Below are 19,520 nucleotides of genomic sequence, written 5' to 3'. Positions count from 1 at the left end.
ACCCCATGGACCAGAGCACGCCAGGCACTTCTGTCTTCCACTGCCTCACGCAGTTTGGTCAAATTCATGCTGGTAGCTTCGAGAACACTGTCCAACCATCTCGTCCTCTGTCCTCCACTTCTCCTTGTGCCCTCCATCTTTCCCAACATCAGGGTCTTTTCCAGGGAGTCTTCTCTTCTCATGAGGAGGCCAAAGTATTGGAGCCTCAGCTTCAGGATCTGTCCTTCCAGTGAGCACTCGGGGCTGATTTCCTTCAGAATGGATAGGTTTGATCTTCTTGCAGCCCATGGGACTCTCAAGAGTCTCCTCCAGCGCCATAATTCAAAAGCATCAATTCTTCGGCGATCAGCCTTCTTTATGGTCCAGCTCTCACTTCCATACATTACTACTGGGAAAACCATAGATTTAACTATACAAACCTTTGTTGTCAAGGTGATGTCTCTGCTTTTTAAGATGCTGCCTAGGTTTGGCTGGATGTAATATAGTCAGTGCTTTTTTCCTGTAAAAAAATGTCTAGGGGTACTCTCATTTTGACTCAAGAAAATCACCATTTTATAGGAAAAATAAATACAGTGAACGGACAAAAGTACAAAGATTCACAAAATGTTTAGGGGTATGCTACTCCTGCATCGCCCCAGAAAAAAGCACTGAATATAATTAAAAATATTTACTGCAGTACATGGCAACATTAATCTGCCCTTGCTAGGGTTTCCATTCCTTCCCTGAAGGAGCGGGCATGTAACTTGGGGGTACTCTTGAATCCTTTGCTGTCGCTTGAAGCTCAGGCCTCAAAAGGAGTGGCTGTGTGCCAGAGGGCAAGTGGGATGGCAGGCCCCTCCCTCAATGGTCAGTTAGTTAGAAAGACAAAAGGAAAATTTAGGGTGGAGGTTTGCGGCAGTTTCTAAAAGTCAGCAAGCTGAAGAGAGGGCCATGTTTTTGAGGATGTCTAATTTTTTATTTGAATCCAGGACTACGTCTATGGGTGGCGGGGGCAGCGGCAGTGCTCTGAACCCCTCCATGGCAGGCTCAGGTTGTATATAAGTGTAAATAAACCATATTATCTTGATACAGATAGGTAGCCGTGTTGGTCTGCCATAGTCAAAACAAAAAAAAAATTCCTTCCAGTAGCACCTTAAAGACCAACTAAGTTAGTTCTTGGTATGAGCTTTCGTGTGCATGCACACTTCTTCAGATACACTGAAACAGAAGTTTCCAGACCCTTCTATATAGTGAGAAGGTGGGGAGGGGTATTACTCAGAAGGGTGGTGGGAATGGGTGATTGGCAAATAGCTGTGATGAGCCTGTTGACGACTCTTAACGACTGCAATAGGTCTTACAGGAAAAAGCAAGGGGTGAGAAGGTGAAAAATGGCTTTGTCATGTATAATGAGATAAGAATCCAAGGTCTTTGTTCAGACCAGGACTCTCCATGGTTTTAAGTTTGGTGATAAGTTGCAATTCAGCAGCTTCTCTTTCCAGTCTATTTCTGAAATTCCTTTGTAGTAAAACAGCTACTTTGAGATCTTGTATAGAATGTCCTGGGAGATTGAAGTGTTCTCCTACTGGTTTCTCTGTCTTGTGATTCCTGATGTCTGATTTATGTCCGTTTATTCTTTGGCGTAAGGTTTGGCCTGTTTGTCCAATATAGAGAGCTGAAGGACACTGTTGGCATTTGATTGCATACACAATGTTAGACGATGAGCAATTAAATAGTCCCGAGATGGTATGTGTGATGTTGTTGGGGCCAGTAATGGTGTTGTCCGGGTGTATGTGGCAGCAAAGTTGGCATCTGGGTTGTGGAGGTTATGGTGGCTTGTAACAATACCCTTCATAGACTTCCTTTAAATAAAGCAATAAGTTTGAAGGTTGGGGGAGAAATCTTTCACTCATTTTTTTGCTTTTGAACCAGGAGGTGGGGCTGTGCACAACAGAATAATAATAATGAAATAGCAAATGTGGGACACGGAACAGTCTCTACATATTCATTTCCTTTCTCTTGTATTTATTATTTTATTATCTTTGAAGGAAAAAGCACAAACTTCTCAGGGTCCCAAGGTATAGTCTGAGGACAGATGAGGCCACCATCTTTCTAAAGCAGATGAGGTCTGGATCTGGGTCAGTGCTAGGGTTGGTGAGTACCCGAAACCACATATATGCTGCCTTGAGCTCCATGATGGAAGAAATATAGAATAAATGATTCATTTGTAATTTAACAGAGCATCTCATATTCTGCTTCACTGCTGCCTTCATGGATATCTTTGTTCAGTCGGCATAATTTTAAATAAACTCAAACATTACAAAACACCCTAAGTCTCAAGTAACCTTCATCCAAAGGAAACCAAATTCAGTTGTGTGCTGTGCACCCAGAACTTTTCATCACTCAGAGAAGTGGGGTGAACATAACAGCAACCAATTGTGCTCTGAGCTTTTTCATGCAATTCACGTTTAAGAAGGCTTGAGGTGATTTAGCTGCCTCGTAAATTATGGTTTGGTTCCTTTACATAATATTAGAGATAAATGGCTTTTTAAGCAAGATTTGTGTGTGCCTTTTCTGTTGTTGTAACAGCTTTTTCAAATTAATGCTTTCTTCTTCACTCTATAAGTGCTACAACTAATCTTTAAGTTTGTTAAGATTGTTCATAGTTTCTTGAGATCAGCCAACATTGTTAAATTAACTTCCTACACAGAGCAAACATCCTTTTTCTATCCTTCCTTTCGGTATAAAATATATTCGAGGCAGTTTACAAACAATAAAGCAACTATTACAATGATTTGCAACAAGGCTAAAAACAATAAAGCAACTTTTACAAAGTTTGCAACAAGGCTAAAAGCAGCAGTAGCAGTAAAATCCTTAAAATGGGGGGGAGGGGAATCCCAAAATAGCTCCCTGAAATAAAACCGTATTTGCTTCTTGTCTAAATAAAATAAACCTTTTTGAGAGGCTGCACCATGGCCACTCTCTAGCTCTTAAAGGGAGAGGTAATACTTGAGATATACTTGGTCCAAGCTATGTCTGCCTATCAAATTAGCGTCCACTTGGCTGATAAAGGATTGGTGTGATCTGATCTGTGCACAGCTCTGTGGGTTAGAGTGTGGGGCTGATAACGCCGTGTTTGCAGGTTTGATCCTGTATGGTACAGCTGCATATTCCTGCATTGCAGGGGATTAGACTAGATGATCCTCAGGGTCCCTTCCAACTCTACAATTCTATGATTCTGTTATCTGATCTACCAACTCCAGACAAGCCTGTCATCCACATTCTGCACACTGAAGCTTCCAGACTATCTTCAAGGGAAGTGCATTACATTATAGAAATCTAATGTGAAAGTGATTAGGGCAGGAGAAATTGAGGCCAGGTCTGTTTTTTCCGGGAAAGGGTGCAGGTGGCGTAAAAGATAAAAAGGTCAAAGGTCATCCTGGTCACTGCTGCTGCCTAGGTATCCAGGAACAGGGCTGGGTTGAGAAAGAACCCTCAAGCTGTGGATCTGATGCTTCAAGAGAAGAGCAACTGTATGTGTACCAGTGATGGGAATGCACTGGAGCCTGAGTCAATGATAATGTGCCCACAGTCTGAGCAACTAGGGGTTGCATTCAAAAATGTTTTCTGTTGTGGCTCCCCGACTGTGTAACATCCTAACCTGGAAGCTCAAATGGTGGAGACCATGATGAGTTTCTACCATCAAGTAAAAACATCCTTATTCTTCCAGGAATTTGGGGTGAACCCGTGAGGCCACATTTTCAGTATTTTTAGACCATTCTGTTTCTTTTTTATTACTTTTTATTGCTTTAAGTTGTGTATTTTTTGTAATTGTTGTTCATGATATTTTGGAAATTACACGGACATTGCTATAAATGACAAAAGACGGAATACAAATCTAGATAATAATTACAAAAAGTTACATGGTTCCTTCCTTCCAACTCTATGATTCTATGAATTGAGTTGATAATCTTGAAATGCGCACTTAATATATTTGGATGACTAAAAACATCATTTGCATATTCTGTATTTTTTTTTCCTTTTTCATTTTGATCCCTAGGGTCCCACTCCTTTTGTTTCTTGGTTTATCTGGGAAAAACCTCTTTTGTGTTTGTAGAAACTTTCAACCATCGCCATTTTACTGGAGTTGAAGAGATCATTAAAAGATGAAAAGTCTGACAGCGTGTTGACACTGCAGCGAAAAGTCACGTGCAAATATAACCAGCCCTGGGAACATGAAAGTTATTATTTTTTAAAAAATCATTTTTTACTAAAGATTGGCGCATAATTAAATTAATTAAAGTAATTACATTTCCTTTCTAGTATTCTTCTAATCATTTAAGCTTACCTTACTCTAGAATATTGCCTTGTCACTGTCCTTTGATCCTGCTCCATGAAATGAGGTCATGGATTTGTGTGTGTGTTTATGATGGAACAATGGTTTTCATTTTGATGTCATGAGTAAAGAATTAAGGACTTTTCCTGTTAGCATGAAGAAATAAAATCAAAAACAAGAAACATCTGGGAGAGAAAACTCTAATAAGTAACATTTTGTACTAACCCAATTACTAAAAACAAATTAAATCCCGACAATGCTACTCTGGCTACAAGATGGGCTGGCTGACCCATTCAGGATTTCCTTATCTCTTATATGCATTATTTATTTGGTTTAATCACTGTCGGGTTTTGTTTTGACCACAGAAGAGCATAACTGAAAAAGGATGGGGCTAATTTAATAACTATCACGTCTAAAAGAAGGGCAATATTTCAATAGTAGAAAAAGCTTAATTCCTGACATCTGTTATGAAAAGCGTCTCAGGTACAGAGCTGGAAGTCCTGAAAAGTAACTCCCAGTCTTAGTAGGGAATACTGTGCTAAGTCTGACTCAGGGCAGTTCCTTTTCCCATACCTGTATTTCACAGTGGGCAATTTCTATAAATTTCAGAGATGTCGGACTCAAGGCAGCCTGGGAGTCACACCTTCGCACCTATAAGCCTGGTCCCCAAGCCCAGATGTCTGGAAGCTGTTTTTTGTTACTTCAGACTTGAAGGATGAATATTACCATTATTTTATCACCTTCTGTTTAAAGCTGCAATCCTATCCACACTTATAAGTAGCTCTTATTGAATTTGGTTTAAGTGTGCATAGGAACTGGCCGAATTTGCCTTCTATGATAACACTGAGGGTGTTGATCACGAACATGGCAGTGCTTAATGGGTTTTTACCATAGTCTGACTCTGAATATTGTTGCCTGGTGGGTTTAGTTTAAAGAGAACATTTTGATATTACTTTCACAAAGGCTGATGTTCCAACACCAGCCAAGTCCCATAAACACAGTCCAGCTATGATTTATAATACTGTCTAGATAGGATCTTTAATATCCGCAAAGGCCTAACTTCAAACTCCCGCTGTCTTGAGCCTCTGTTATTCCTTCCTTGATAACAAACGGATAGTGAATAATAATTTGAAGGCTTGCAGCAACGTAGTTTCCTTTTTCCACTCACCCTTAGGGATTTGTCAGATGAAATCTATTCCATTTGCTTTCAACCCAAAGCTCTTACGTCAGCAATGCAACACAACAGGCCAAGAGCAGATTTCTAACAGTATTATATAGCTGGAACACTCACAGACTTCAGGGACTGCCTTATGTCCTGATCTGATATTATCTGTATGATGCAAAGCCAAATATTGTTTACAGGTAAAAATGGAAGTTTGGTGACTTGCAGGTGTAATCAACTTGCCTCATGGGATTACTATACATTGTTTATAACAAAATCTTGCATCACCAAACTTTGTGACTTCTAATAAGGCATGTTCTGGCATGAGCCCCACCTCTCAATTTACCCATGTGCATTGGCAAACCCACTATGTCAGTGACCTTCCCATATTGCACACAACATCCTCATATGTTTCCTCCCAACCCAGCCGGTAACAGACCGTCCCAAGTTGTGAGGGGAAGATCTGCAAGGAGCTTTCATTGACTTTAAATTGAATGTGAATTGAATTATCTTGCACAACCAGGGACCCCGCATTATCAGTGTTCCTGATTGTAGTGGAGCATATATGGGCATACCTCCGGCCTTCCACATTTGGAATGCAGGAAGCTGCCTTATACAGAGCCAGGTCATGGTTCCATCAGCCTTTGGTCGATAAAGCATTCTATGGCTTTTTAAATGTTTTTGTGGGAGGGTTTGGTTTATTGGTTTGTTTTTGTCTTAAGTATTTTGTGTTCTCATTTTGTATTTTTATGTTGTCAACTGCCCGGTAATCTTCAGGTGAAGGGCAGTATACAAATTTAATAAATAAAAAATAAAAATAATGCAGATGGGGTGATCAGATAACCATTGTAAGCAACCAGGACCTGGTAGCCACTATGCTATATTAAGACTAGCAGAAAGACCTGACAAAAATGTTGGGCTTGGCCTGGAATTCTTTGGCCTAGGGCAGTGATGGCCAAACTTGGCCCTCCAGCTGTTTTGGGACTACAACTCCCATCATCCCTAGCTAACAGGACCAGTGGTCGGGGTGATGGAAATTGTAGTCCCAAAACAGCTGGAGGGCCAAGTTTGGCCATCACTGGCCTAGGGTGAACCCTAGATGTCCAATTAATAAAATGACATTTTCAGGCTTACATTGAATAACTTTAAAATATGTGGTTATTTTGAGGCTGTTGTAAGTCCCAAGGGGGAAAGTTGCTGCCACAGAAGCTGTAAGATTAGATATGTGTGATTCAAATTTCCCAATGTGCAGATAGTCTTATTCATTTATTAAACCTGTATTATAACCTCCAGGGTATATGGGGTTTTAGAGGGGTAGTACCTCTGGTGGGGGACATGCTTCTTCTGGGGTAGTTTTTGGTCCCCACCCTGCACTCAACTCTCACCTGTAGCTACTAGAAGCTGTCAGCATGCGACAGCAGCCATACCCTAGGAACGGCTACAGCTTTGACTGGCCAGCTAAACCAGGTGAGGGTAGCCGATCGGTCTCAAACTCTTGGGGAGTTAGGGACTTTGCCTGTGTGCAAATAAAGGCATATTGAACCGATGAGACCAATAGTAGGTCTAACAAGCAAGAAGGCAGTTTCTACACGTCCTGTAAAGGGAAGTGAGAGGCAGATCCGGCTCATCAACCCAGGAAGGTAACCCATCTAGGAGACAGTAAACACTGATCCTAAACTTCCGTCTGTCAGTCTTCCCCTAAAGAGTTGAGAGCTGCATAGGCAGAGAGAACTCCCTGCCGCTTCACTTCCAAAAAACTATACCCATATGGTCCAGCATCCTGTTTCCCACAGTACTCTCCTACTGTTCTCCCCCAACAACTGGCATTTAGCAGCGTACTGCCTCTCATGCTGGGAGAACATTTCCATCATGACTCCCAGCCAGGGCCAGATTTAGGTTTGATGAGGCCCTCAGCTAATGACAATAACTGGGCCCTTTATATGTCCACCTGTCCTTTGTCAACAACAAATTTTTGCTGTTTTTTGTGTTGAATATATACTATATGGTAATTTATGGACCTAATAGGTATCTAACGCCATTTGCCACTGTTGCTGTATGTAGGTTTTATTTTATTTGTTTTTTATCTTATATTTTGGAAATGTACATCCAGTTTTTCCCCCCTTTAATTGTATGGGGGGCCCCCAAGAGAGTGGGGTCTTAAGCTATAGCTTGTTTAGCTTACACGTAAATCCAGCACTATTCCCAGCCATTGATGCTCCAAAACCAACCCCAAGCCCTTTCAGATTCTTGCACCGTTCGGAATCAGGGCATCTCCCAGTGCGGCAAGTTAGGGAGAGAACAGCCTCTGTTTTAATTGTACACACCACTAGCAGACGTCTAGGCAGGCGCCCGGCCGCTCCTGATTCCACCCGCCTTCCGCCCCCCTCTGGTGTTTTCCCCACCCGTGTTTCCTTATTGCTCAGGCATAGGCAAACTCGGCCCTCCAGATGTTTTTGGGACTACAACTCCCATCATCCCTAGCTAACAGGACCAGTGGTCAGGGATGATGGGAATTGTAGTCCCAAAACAGCTGGAGGGCCGAGTTGCCACTGGTCTAATCCGGCAGGGCTTCTCTCTACATTCTAGAGGCGTGGCTCCTTTCTCTCCGTCAATTCTCCGTGCCACCTTTCCACCAGCGGAGGGATGAGCCGTGCCCCAACGTCATTTCTATGCGCCGGCGAGAGGACTGGCCTGCGGCGGGGTAAGGGGGAAACACGGGGAACGAGGAGGGCGGCGGACGGTGGCCGCACGAGGACATATCCAGCGAGAAGCGCAGCGGTAATTTAAATAGCTGGAGAAGGAGCGCTTTGAAGTTTTCACTCAGCCTCCTCAAGCGGCTCGCGCGCAGCAACCGTCGCCTTGCGGCTTTCCTGACTCTTTGGGCGCGCGCGCGGCCTCCTTTTCGAGTACGGAAAGGGGCGCTTTCCTGTTGAAGCATCAGCTCCCAGGCATATAGAACTACACAGTGGCAGAGGGAGGTGGGGGAGAGCGAGTCTAGTGTCACTTCTTAAAGAGGGACGGTGTAAGTCCCTTACGTGCCTACTCTGGAGTAAACCCCACTGAGTTCAGTTGGCCTTACTCCCATGTAAGTGAGTGCAGGATTGCACCCTCCATCTCTTGTCAATGCAGCCCAAGAGATCCGCTGTGGCGCAACGCAATTCTCTGCGGTGCCACAAATCTCTCTCAAAGCGTTTTGCTGCAAACAGACCAATAATGTGGCTCTTCGGAATTTAGAACTCGGCCTTCTCTGCGCATGCGCCTGGAGCGGCGGGAGATGCTGGGGCAACGCGCCTCCTGTCGCCCATGGGTGGGGGTCGGGGTGCGGGTGGGGAAGGGGCGTGTGCCTCAGTTCTGCGGCTCACCAGTTCCCGCTATCTCTGAGCACACCCAGTGGGTGGCGACCCCTACATGCTCCTTCTTTCAGTAACGTTTGTGGTTTAAGAACCGCAGTGTCATCGCGGGGTCAGAGGCTTGGCCCAGTTGTCAAATCGCCTGAGCTGGGTAGACAAGAGTTTAAAACCTGTTTGGTGGTTTTGGATCCCTAAGGCTCAGCATTTCTTATCTCGAAACACATCATGTAGATGGTGCTGACAAACTGTATTAAGGGGAAACTGGTATATTTACATGTAAGTGGGTTTAGATTTCTGTGTATTTGTGTATGTATTTATGCATGTATGTGAGAGAGACAGCTAAATTGGGAAAGAGTGACCTGGGAAGAAGATTATGTGGCTTCAGTTCTTTGAAATTGCTACTAATGCGGACGGCGTCCTGCTTTGAAATGGGAGTGTTTTTGACAAGGTTGCTGGGTTATCACTTGTGTCCTCCCTGTTACCTGTTGAGCTCCTGGATTGAACTGTATCCGGGTATTATCTGAGTCAAATGTGTATAGCTTCAACTACAGAACTTTATCATGTGGAATGAAATCTCACTGAATGACCTTTGGTATCTGATTATATTTCAGTGTAAAATTCTGTTTCCTCTAAGCATTAATTTGCCATTGAGGTCACCAAATCAGGATTTCCCTCCTATATAGATAGAACATCAGAGTATTTTTACATATTCTGAAAAGTAGGTTGCTGTCTCTCATATCAAAGAACTGATGGTTATGTTGCTGCACCCTCTTTGTTTTTGTTTTATTTAAAAAATGCTTAGCTTGTAAATATTTTAGACTTATTTTATTTTGAAATATTGTTAAGCACATAACACTTACCATGTGTTATAATTCAGCTCTTTCTCCTTCATGTTCTATCTATTTCATAAATACAAATTATGGCCTGCTTGAATTGTTTCAGATGCATCATGTCCAAAATGGTGGTCTTCCGTGTGGGACTTGGTGTGGTCCTGGGAGCAGCTGCAGGGATAGGTCTCTTCTACTACTTCTACAAACAAAAGAGAAAAAAGCCCCAACAAAGATCCAAATCACCAAACGTACAGAGTCAACATAATGCTCTGGACCCTAAAGAACACACACAAATTCTACAGCCTTATAATCAGGGTACAAAGATGGTTTCCGTTTTTTAAATTATCTTATGTACTTTTATTTTTTCTAAGACTAGAGTCAAACTGGTAAGAGGTTGTGAGGTTAATTTATCACCATTAAACTTGGAATTCACATGCCTAGTATTACTCTTATTTGCTTAATTTCAGTGAAAGTATGCTCTGAGATGAATGTGCAGATTAGTTGAGAATTCTGTTTGTATCTGATAAGTTATAATTACTTTAAAAATAAAGACACAACTCTGCTGAACTTGCCAAATGGGAATATATCAAAAGATTCAATTTTTCTGTAAATTAACAAATTACAATTAGACGTTAAGTTGTAATTCTTAATGTGTACAAGTCTGCATATGCACAAGGCTCTTTCTGCAGACTGGAAAAGCAGTTGTATTACTGTAGGTTATATACCCTTGTACTATTTATCTGCAAAATGTTGATAGCTAGCATGTTTGCATCGCTGTATCAATGATATGTGCAATGCTATGGGAATTGACTGCATTTTTTCCCAGAGCAGGTTTTTATCTCTTTTTCCTGGGAAGTCTCTGGGTCCTCCATTCTGAGAGAAGCTTCCTTATACCAAGTCAGACTTTTGATCCATCTAGCTTAGTATTGTCCACCTGACTAGCTGTGGCTTTCGCCAAGGTTACTGACGGGGACATTCCTCTTCAAACCTGGAGATGCCAGGGATTGAACCAGGAGTTTCTCCATGCCTAGCTGTGTTGTAGCTGCTTCATTTTCTTTCTCTAGTTCCACGGATGAGACAAGCACCAGTGGAAGGTGGTGACAGCATCCCATATACAGCTCATCTAACACAAGAAGAACAGGCTGAAGTGCTGAACCGTCTGGACTTTGTGCTCAAAAGCCTTATAGAACTGCGACATGAAGTGGAAGAGTTGCGGAATAGCCTGCGGGGTTTAGCAGGAGAGATTGTTGGAGAAGTCAGGTTAGTATAAAGCTATTTCCTGCAGATTCCGGGTTGCTGAAAATTACATGAACCATGTTTTGGGTGAAATTGTTATTGTGCTTTCCTTTTTTTAAACTCACTGCTATTTGTAAAACGGTAATTCTTCCAGAGTAATTTCACTGATATTTAGCAAAAAGCTATGGATATACTAGAGGCACACGCCCTTACAAGGATATTTAATTTCAACATGTTCTTCTCTTTTTTTCTTCAGCTATCTACAAAGCATCAACCTTTATCACACTAACCAGTATTTAAAATTTGAACCATTTGATTTCGTATCTGTTGCCAAATGTCATTTGTAACAGGTTGTCAGCCCCCAAAATTGATACCGGAGCAGAACACTGGTATAAAGCAGTTTATCAAGCAGTTCAGAATTGAATCCAAAACTTAAGAAATGTGTAGATGTTTGTATTGTGGGAAGAGTAACTTCTGGGAATAACTCCACTAGAAGGTTTTGGGTGAAGCCTTTTGAATGATTCATGTTAATATTGACAGCTGTAGAAAAGAAGCATCAATGTATGAGCATCTGACCTAGGCTGCAGTCCTATACACACCTTGGGGGACGTTTCATTGAACTCGATGGGACTTTTTTCTGACACATGCATAGGATTGCCCTGCTATGCTTCTTAGTGGATGACCATTTATTTTTTCCTGGAAGTTCTTCTTAGTATAGTATAGTTGGCTAGATGATTTCCCCCTAACAGATATCCCAGGCTCCCTAGACTTCACAGCCCTATCTAATCTGTAAAGTTGAATGCGTTTTTGTCAGTTTCCCTTCTTAGTTATAAGTGGTGATATAGCGAAATTATTGTGTAAATATTTGTATATGTCTGTTATACTTTTATATTCTATGACACAATAGTTGAATAAGGTCTGATTTTGTAGGACTAATCTGAAATATACTGAGCAGGTGGTTTGTGGGTGCATTAGAGAAGGAAAAGGGAAACAAACAATTAATGGGAAACAAACAATTATACAGTGGTGCCCCGCAAGACGAATGCCTCACAAGACGGAAAACCCGCTAGACGAAAGGGTTTTCCGTTTTGGAGGTGCTTCGCAAAACGAATTTCCTATGGGCTTGCTTCGCAAGACGGAAATGTCTTGCGAGTTCCTGCGGGTTTTTTCCCCTTTCCCCCCCTTTTTCTAAGCCGCTAATCAGCTGATCCGCTAAGCCGCTTATCAGCTGATCCGCTAAGCCGCTAATAGCGCTAAGCCGCTAATGGGCTTGCTTCGCAAGACGAAAAAATCGCAAGACAAAGAGACTCGCGGAACGGATTCTTTTCGTCTTGCGAGGCACCACTGTACAGCGTAAGTGTCTCTTGTGTTAATATCTCCCCTTGCAGAACCCAACTAGAAGAAAGCCAGAAGGTTATTCGGCGGAGGCGTACTGTATATCCCAGAGAAAGGAGTGATTCCACAGGTTCCAGCTCTATATATTTCACAGCCAGCTCTGGAGCTGCCTACACTACTGATGGTGAAAGTGAGGGAGGGTAAGTGAGTTCAAAGCAAAAAATAGTTTAAAGGGATTAACTTGTGGAAGCAGTAGGTTCTATAAGAGAACTGACTAGTAAAATATCTATTCTGCACTTAGTATTAAGCCTCATCAGGGAAAGTTCAAGGAGAAGTAAAATGTTGTTAAATTTTTATGTAATTTTTTCTTTAGAGAGCCTTGCTGTTCGGTTCAAAAGCTTTTAAGCAGAGATTGCATGATGCATCCCTTCAGATAGACTAGACATGTCCAAAGTCCATTTCGGGGGATCTGATCCAGCCCGCTGGTCTGTTTAATCCTGGGGTAAACAACTCTGGGGTAAAGCTCAACTCTGGGGTAAAGCTCAACAACTTTGGTCGGCCCTCGCGCATGTTCACTTCATCAAATCTGGCCCTCTTTGAAAAAAGTTTGGGCACCCCTGAGATAGTCACATCAACTGTAGCAATTTCTACAATAGCACTACAGGGGAATCACTGCTTACATGGGAGTTCCATTCCTGGCTGCCAGACATGTAAGTGTGACATGCCCAAGTCCATTCCACTCCACCCCATTCTGCCCCACCCTCTTTGGGTGCCAAAAACAGTGCGCCTGTCAGCAACCACACATTTACTGATTTCGCACGAGTGTGGAGGTGCCTGTATTTTATAAGATTTCCCTTACGTTCCTTTTTAACTCCCTTGTTATAAGGATTTTGAAAAACAGAGAGCTAGAATGACCTTTGCTTTCTAAAAATTATTTATTAATTAAAAAATTATATCCCGCTTTTCATCATCAGAACATAAAACAAACTCTAAAAGAGTTCAAAGGCATCTGAAAGTCAATACAGTAGTACCTTGGGTTACATACGCTTCAGGTTACAGACTCTGCTAACCCATAAATATTACCTCGGGTTAAGAACTTTGCTTCAGGATGAGAACAGAAATTGTGCTCCGGCGGTGCAGCGGCAGCAGGAGGCCTCATTAGCTAAAGTGGTGCTTCAGGTTTAGAACAGTTTTAGGTTAAGAACGGACCTCTGGAATGAATTAAGTACTTAACCCGAGGTACCACTGTACGAGCAGTTCTTATCTAACTTTGTGTAGGAGGGATGCCCGTTAAATGAGATTCCTCAGTTGCCTTGGAAGGAAGGTTCAGAAATAATGCCATATTTGTCCTTGTGGCTTAAACCGATTTCATGACCTTGCATAGATTTCTAGAAAGTGTTGTACTTGGGAAAGAATTTGGGGAGAGATGTGGAGAAGTCTGACCATGAGTCTGTAATTTATCTGCTGAGTGAACAATATAAACAAACAACTATGAAGCTTGTACACTCTCTATCTGCTGTTGTCTTATTAGGGAGATTCAGAATATTAAGTTTGTTTTGTGCTTTTATTATTTAGGTGTTACTATAATTTTCTTCACCGTGTATTTCTATGGCATTTCAATCAAGATTTGTTCCAAGACAAAAAGTTTTCTGAAGGAGCATGTTGTAAAAAGGAGTTGTGGTCTGCTAGGAACATTTGGCATTTTGAGTTTATGTGATAATAGTTTGGGTCCAAAATAAAGTTCTACTGATTTTACCTTGTGTAAATTTAAACTTCAGTTTTATAATAGTCGGATGACTAGATACAAATTAACAGATCTAATCATATTGATAAATGAAAACCACAACCATTTCTTTCCCCGTGGCTTGTATTTGATTTGGGATATTAATCCTTTAGTAGTGGGGATTGTGGAGAAATAACTCTTGCTAAGCTAATAAACTGCTGAATGGTCTTAGCCCGAGAGCATTTATTTATCTGTTGTATTTATATCTCACCTTTTCCCCAAGGAACTCCAGTGTGGTACATGGTTCTCTCATCCGCACCCACCCTATTTTTTGTCCTCAGAATGACTCTGTGAGATTGGTTAGATTGAGAGAGAGAGAGGGATTGCCATCTTTTATTTCTTTATGGACAATATTACTATGCTTCCTCATAACCAAAGTTATGGATGACATACCTAAACATCATTAAAATACAATAAAAGCAATTTAAATAAAATCACAATAAAACACATCACACTTCAGAGACTGCAATAAAATGTGGCGAATGCAGGCCTTAAAACTTTTAACAAACCAGAGCCTCAAAATCCTTTAAAGCCCTAAAAAGGTCGCCTAAAAAGCATTGGAGAATCAAGTCTTTTCCTGATGCCAAAAGGAATACAAAAGGAAGTACAAATAGTTGGTGGCAGGTGAGCCGCGGTGGAGAGGGAATTCCACAACTGGAGTACTATCAGTGAGGAGGCCCACTCTGTAGCCACAAAACAGAGTACTTAGTGCTGGCGCTCTGAGAAGGGCCGTTGGTGACCTTGTGACTGAGTGGAATTTGAACCTGGGTTGCTAGTCGTAGTCAAACATGCTAACCACTGTACTCTGGACCCACACGGAGTTTGGTCCTTTGAAAAAGGAGGTAAAACACACACATCCTGCATATACTCCAGAGCTTTTTACTGAGTGACTTTGCACACGCATACTTATCTCTAAGTGATTGCAACATCAAGTTACATGATTATGTGAAATAGCAGGTACAAGCAGGGTTTTCATACAGCTTGATACCACTTCAGATACTTCCTGTATTTTAAGTGGCAATATAAAATCATGCGAAGGTTCTGGTCTGAGTACTGCAAATAATTGAATGTTTGGAGTGACATATTATGTCCCACATCAGAGGTAAAAGGTAAAGGTAAAGGTACCCCTGCCCGTACGGGCCAGTCTTGACAGACTTTGGGGTTGTGCGCCCATCTCACTTAAGAGGCCAGGGGCCAGCGCTGTCCGGAGACACTTCCGGGTCACGTGGCCAGCGTGACATCGCTGCTCTGGCAAGCCAGAGCCGCACACGGAAACACCGTTTACCTTCCCGCTGGTAAGCGGTCCCTATTTATCTACTTGCACCCGGAGGTGCTTTCGAACTGCTAGGTTGGCAGGCGCTGGGACCGAGCAGCGGGAGCGCACCCCGCCGCAGGGATTCGAACCGCCGACCTTTCGATCGGCAAGTCCTAGGCGCTGAGGCTTTAACCCACAGCGCCACCTGCGTCCCACATCAGAGGTAGCACTCCAAAAATGTATTGGGAAACTGTGTAAGGAAAGTAAATAAAAATGTAGTGGGTAACTCAGCTGCAGGAGTGGGAATAATTCTTAGAAGTACACTGAAGAACGCGTGGAGGGATGATGTAGGAAGATGTAGAAATAAGCTAACACTTACTAACTAAAGCACAGTATGTTGGCATCACTGCCATGACTTATTGATAGAAGATTGTCAAGTAATTATTCTGTAGGATGTAGATTCACAGTTCTTGACAGTGTTGTGAAATATATTGCAAGATCAGCATGGTTTTTGGTTGTATAGTTCTACTTTTATTCTAGTTTACTACTTATTAAAAATTCCTTAAAATATTATTTTTAGAAAATGCAGTGTTTTTCTGATGGACCTGTTGAAATAATGGCCCTACATTAATCATATCTATTAATTTCAATGGGTCTGCTCTGAGTAGGACTAGCATTGGCTACAACCCACTCAGTTGGGAATTAGACTGATGGCCCATGCATGCGTGCTGTGGTTTGTTGGTCAGGAATTTTGGCTTTGTTTTTCAGTTCCAGACTTTGAGGCCATTAGCCCATTCTGTTGTATTGTATTGTGTGTTGTATCTGCTGCTGATACTAAAAGCTGTTGCATAGCAGGAAGTTTAGGATTTGCCCCCCTATATTAGCATTCTTTTCATAGAGTTGGATCCAAATTTCCCTGTATAGAAGGGCTCCTTTGGTCCACTTCTGATCCAGAAGAGGTATCTCATTAGTGGAAGGGCAGAAGAGGATATTTGTTTATACCCCTGCCAACACTGTTCTGGAGAGTCTCCCCATCCTCTTGAGCAGATCTTTGAAGGTTGGGAGGGGTTGCAGAAGGAAAAACAAACCAGCAAAAGTTAGCCTCTTCCCTCTTTTCTACTAGTGGAAGTGTGATGAACGGAACTCCCTTAGGGAGAAGCTTCTGCCACGAACAAAGTTCAGGCACAAACTTCTATTTCTTAGGATGTGATATCTATTGACTTTAAAAGCTTTGATTGTGAAATTTAGGTTATGTCGTGTTAATGTAATGACAGATTTTCTGCAATTTGTCTTAAAGCTATACTACAGCCAACGCAGAGTCTGATTATGATCGCGAGTCTGATAAAGAGAGTGAGGAAGGAGAAGACGAAAGAAGTTGTGAGACTGTGAGAACGGCAAGGAGGGATTCCTTAGACCTTGTCAATGAGGATGAAACACTGACTTTGGACCCTGCTACAGACGAAGCACTTGGTCAGTTGCTCCAGCAAGCAGATCGCTTGCACTGTGGGAGCGAACAGGAGAAGAGAGAAGGATTCCAACAGCTGCTTAACAATAAACTAGTGGTAAAGTTCACTCTAGCAATTTCCCAGAAAAACTGAGCTGAGCTAACCAGCAGGGAGAGCAGAACAGGATGTTGTGCAAGGTCTTGTCTGTACCACAATCCTAAATGAGACCAGGCATCTAAAATGCAGCATTGCTTATGCTGCCATTAGGAAATTAAAACCCTCAAAGCCTGTGGGACTTGGCCTCTTCTTAAAAGTATTAAATTATGTTTTGTTTATTGCGTATTGAAACATACAGTAACTCAATCCCCTAATGGGTTTAAAAGTGGAACTGCAGCATCTCTGAAGTTGATAGCAAAGCTCTGCTCAGACTTATTACAGTGATGATTTAGGCATAATTGTTTCATGAAATGTAGATAAAAACTTGCTTTATATATACATGTCAACAAGTCAGCTGGTCAGCTGTTTGCAACATGTTCGGAAATCAAATCAAGCTTACCAGTACCCAAACTTTTCCCATCTTCATTTGCAGTCATTTCTCAGTCTGTTCTTCTAACGTGTCTCTTACATCTTTTGTGTTGCTAATGCTAACTCAAGTCTTCTACTCCCGCTCCAAGGCTGCCCTACCCAACTGCTGCAACCTACTTGCTATGCTTGAAGTTGGATCTAAAAACTGTTTGTTCTGCCTTAATACTCACCCAGTTATTGAGAAATCGCCTCATTTTCTCTCCCTGTCCCAACCCCATGGTAAAATTAGGTTAATGAGCCTGGAACTTATAGCCATGTCAGTAGTTATATATCTGCTTTATATAGCATTGTACCAAATTAATTGGCTCTGTAGTGGCCAACTTGATTTTATGAAGTCTCACACAGGTCTCTAGTTCCCAGTTCTGTCCCCACAAGGGGGAGTATTGTCCAATTCAGCCATGCATAATGTGCACATGGCTGGTGTATTCCATCTAGTGGTCATGGCTGTGGTACATATGCTATATGCTGCTTAAGCTTGGCACCTTTGTCTGCTTGCAAAGAAGGCCAGTGTGACACCAGCAGAGGAACAGTTTATTTGCAGGAGCAGGGCCTTGTTCTAGGAAGGTTTCTATTTGACATAAGTGTTTGACTGTCTGACCCGAATCCTATAGTTACTTTATTAAAATCTCAAGAATGAGAAGCATATTACACTTTACTAATTCAGGCAAGTGAAGAGATTTAAATGAATTATTGAGTTGGTTTTGCTCGTCTAGAGCATTATTCCACTGCTTGTCAAATTGTTCACAAGCTACGTTTAAAACAAAACAAAACAAAACACCTGCAGTATGTTATACTTGGAAATCCCATTTTCTTTTAAGCAAACAGGTGAACTAATAAATAAAAAAATTGTCCAGTAGCAACTAAGTATGTTCTGGGTATAAGCTTTCGTGTGGATGCACACTTCTTCAGATACCAGGCTGCATGCACACGAAAGCTTATACCCAGAACATATATAGTTGGTCTCTAAGGTGCTACTGGACAATTTTTTTATTTATTTTGATTGCGTCAGACCAACATGGCTACCTACCTGAATCTAGAATCAGGTGAACTAATAAATGTGAAATAACATTTGTTTTATCCACAGTATGGTGACAAGCAAGATTTCCTTTGGCGCCTGGCCCGTGGTTATAGTGATATGTATGAAATCACGGAGGATGCAGATGAGAAATTATCTTATGCGTCTGATGGTAAGAAGGCACTTTGAGATAAGGGTGGGTGCATTTCACCAGTGAGTTGTATTGGGCATTTATTTACCTGACTGCCTTGGAAAAAGTGGGTTACACACACACACACACACACACACACACACACACACACACACACATGGTTATTTGTTTGTTTGTTCCATTTATATCTCACCTTTCCTCCCAGAAGCCCAGGGTGGTGTACATTGATTCTCTGCCTCCCCATTTTGTCCTCATAATAACCCTATGAGGTAGGTCACCAGTGAGTTTCATGGCAGAGCAAGGATTTGAATCCTGATCTCCCAGGGGTCTTAGTCCAAACACTGCACTACACTGGCTCTCAATTTAAAATTACAGCCCCCGTCCCCGGTGGATTATTCTTACTCCTAAAATGAAATCATGTGTTAAAGAATCTTGTAAACAGAATTGTACTTGGAGAACTGCTTGGCAGGTGCTGCAATTGCATTTGCTGGTTTTATCATGTAATGCAAGACTTTCATAGCATGAATGGTACAATAAGTCTGAATCGCTGCATCTATATTGGATGCTTGCTCCAGCCCACACTTTTGATTCACATCACTGCTACAAACTGCTTTACTCCTCCTCAAATTCCTCAGCTTATGTTTGTCTCAAAATTGTCCACTTTCCTTTACCTCCTCTGTTGCTGCCTCCTTGTCAGACAGCAGCCACCTACTTCTCTTTCTGATAGGGCCAAAGTTGGCTCTTTGTGATGCTGGAACTGTAAGGCTGCAGTTCTATAGTCTGCACCCTGAGAACACATTGTTATGGGAGTTGGGAAGCTGGCAGATTCAAAGCTATAGTTTCCCATCTGAATATGGTACTTCATATGTAACATCTCTCTCTTAAAAGTGTAGTTAAATTCTTGCTCATTCCTGCCTTGTCTCTCCCTTTGTGACAGCTCCACAAATATTAGGGGTGAAGCTTGATCTCAGGCAGCAACCTTAATCTGGTTTTCTGGGTTGGGAGGCATGTGAGCCAAAAACCTATGGGCTCTATTTCCAAGAGTGTCAGACTGTGAGGTG

The 19,520-nt window shown here is 42.0% G+C and overlaps 1 protein-coding gene across 5 annotated transcripts in view; it reads left to right on the top strand.

The window, feature by feature from the left end:
• The first annotated feature begins 8,062 nt into the window (after positions 1–8,062).
• RMDN3 (regulator of microtubule dynamics 3) overlaps positions 8,063–19,520 on the top strand; it is a 38,411-nt gene continuing 26,953 nt past the window's right edge. For 2 of the 5 annotated variants that reach the window (XM_079964892.1, XM_079964888.1), the window contains exons 1-6: positions 8,063–8,175; positions 9,767–9,969; positions 10,719–10,914; positions 12,279–12,425; positions 16,561–16,825; positions 18,378–18,480. In XM_079964892.1, coding sequence (XP_079821018.1) covers positions 8,144–8,175; positions 9,767–9,969; positions 10,719–10,914; positions 12,279–12,425; positions 16,561–16,825; positions 18,378–18,480 — 946 coding nt within the window. In that variant the 5' untranslated portion in view covers positions 8,063–8,143. Of the gene's footprint in view, positions 8,253–8,494; positions 8,560–8,832; positions 9,101–9,766; positions 9,970–10,718; positions 10,915–12,278; positions 12,426–16,560; positions 16,826–18,377; positions 18,481–19,520 lie in introns of those variants that run through there. The other 3 variants (XM_079964890.1, XM_079964891.1, XM_079964889.1) reach the window with 3 other exon arrangements.

Source organism: Podarcis cretensis (genome assembly GCF_951804945.1).
Source record: "Podarcis cretensis genome assembly, chromosome: 1".
Taxonomy (NCBI): Eukaryota; Metazoa; Chordata; class Lepidosauria; order Squamata; family Lacertidae; genus Podarcis; species Podarcis cretensis.
This window is presented reverse-complemented; position numbering and strand designations above follow the sequence as displayed.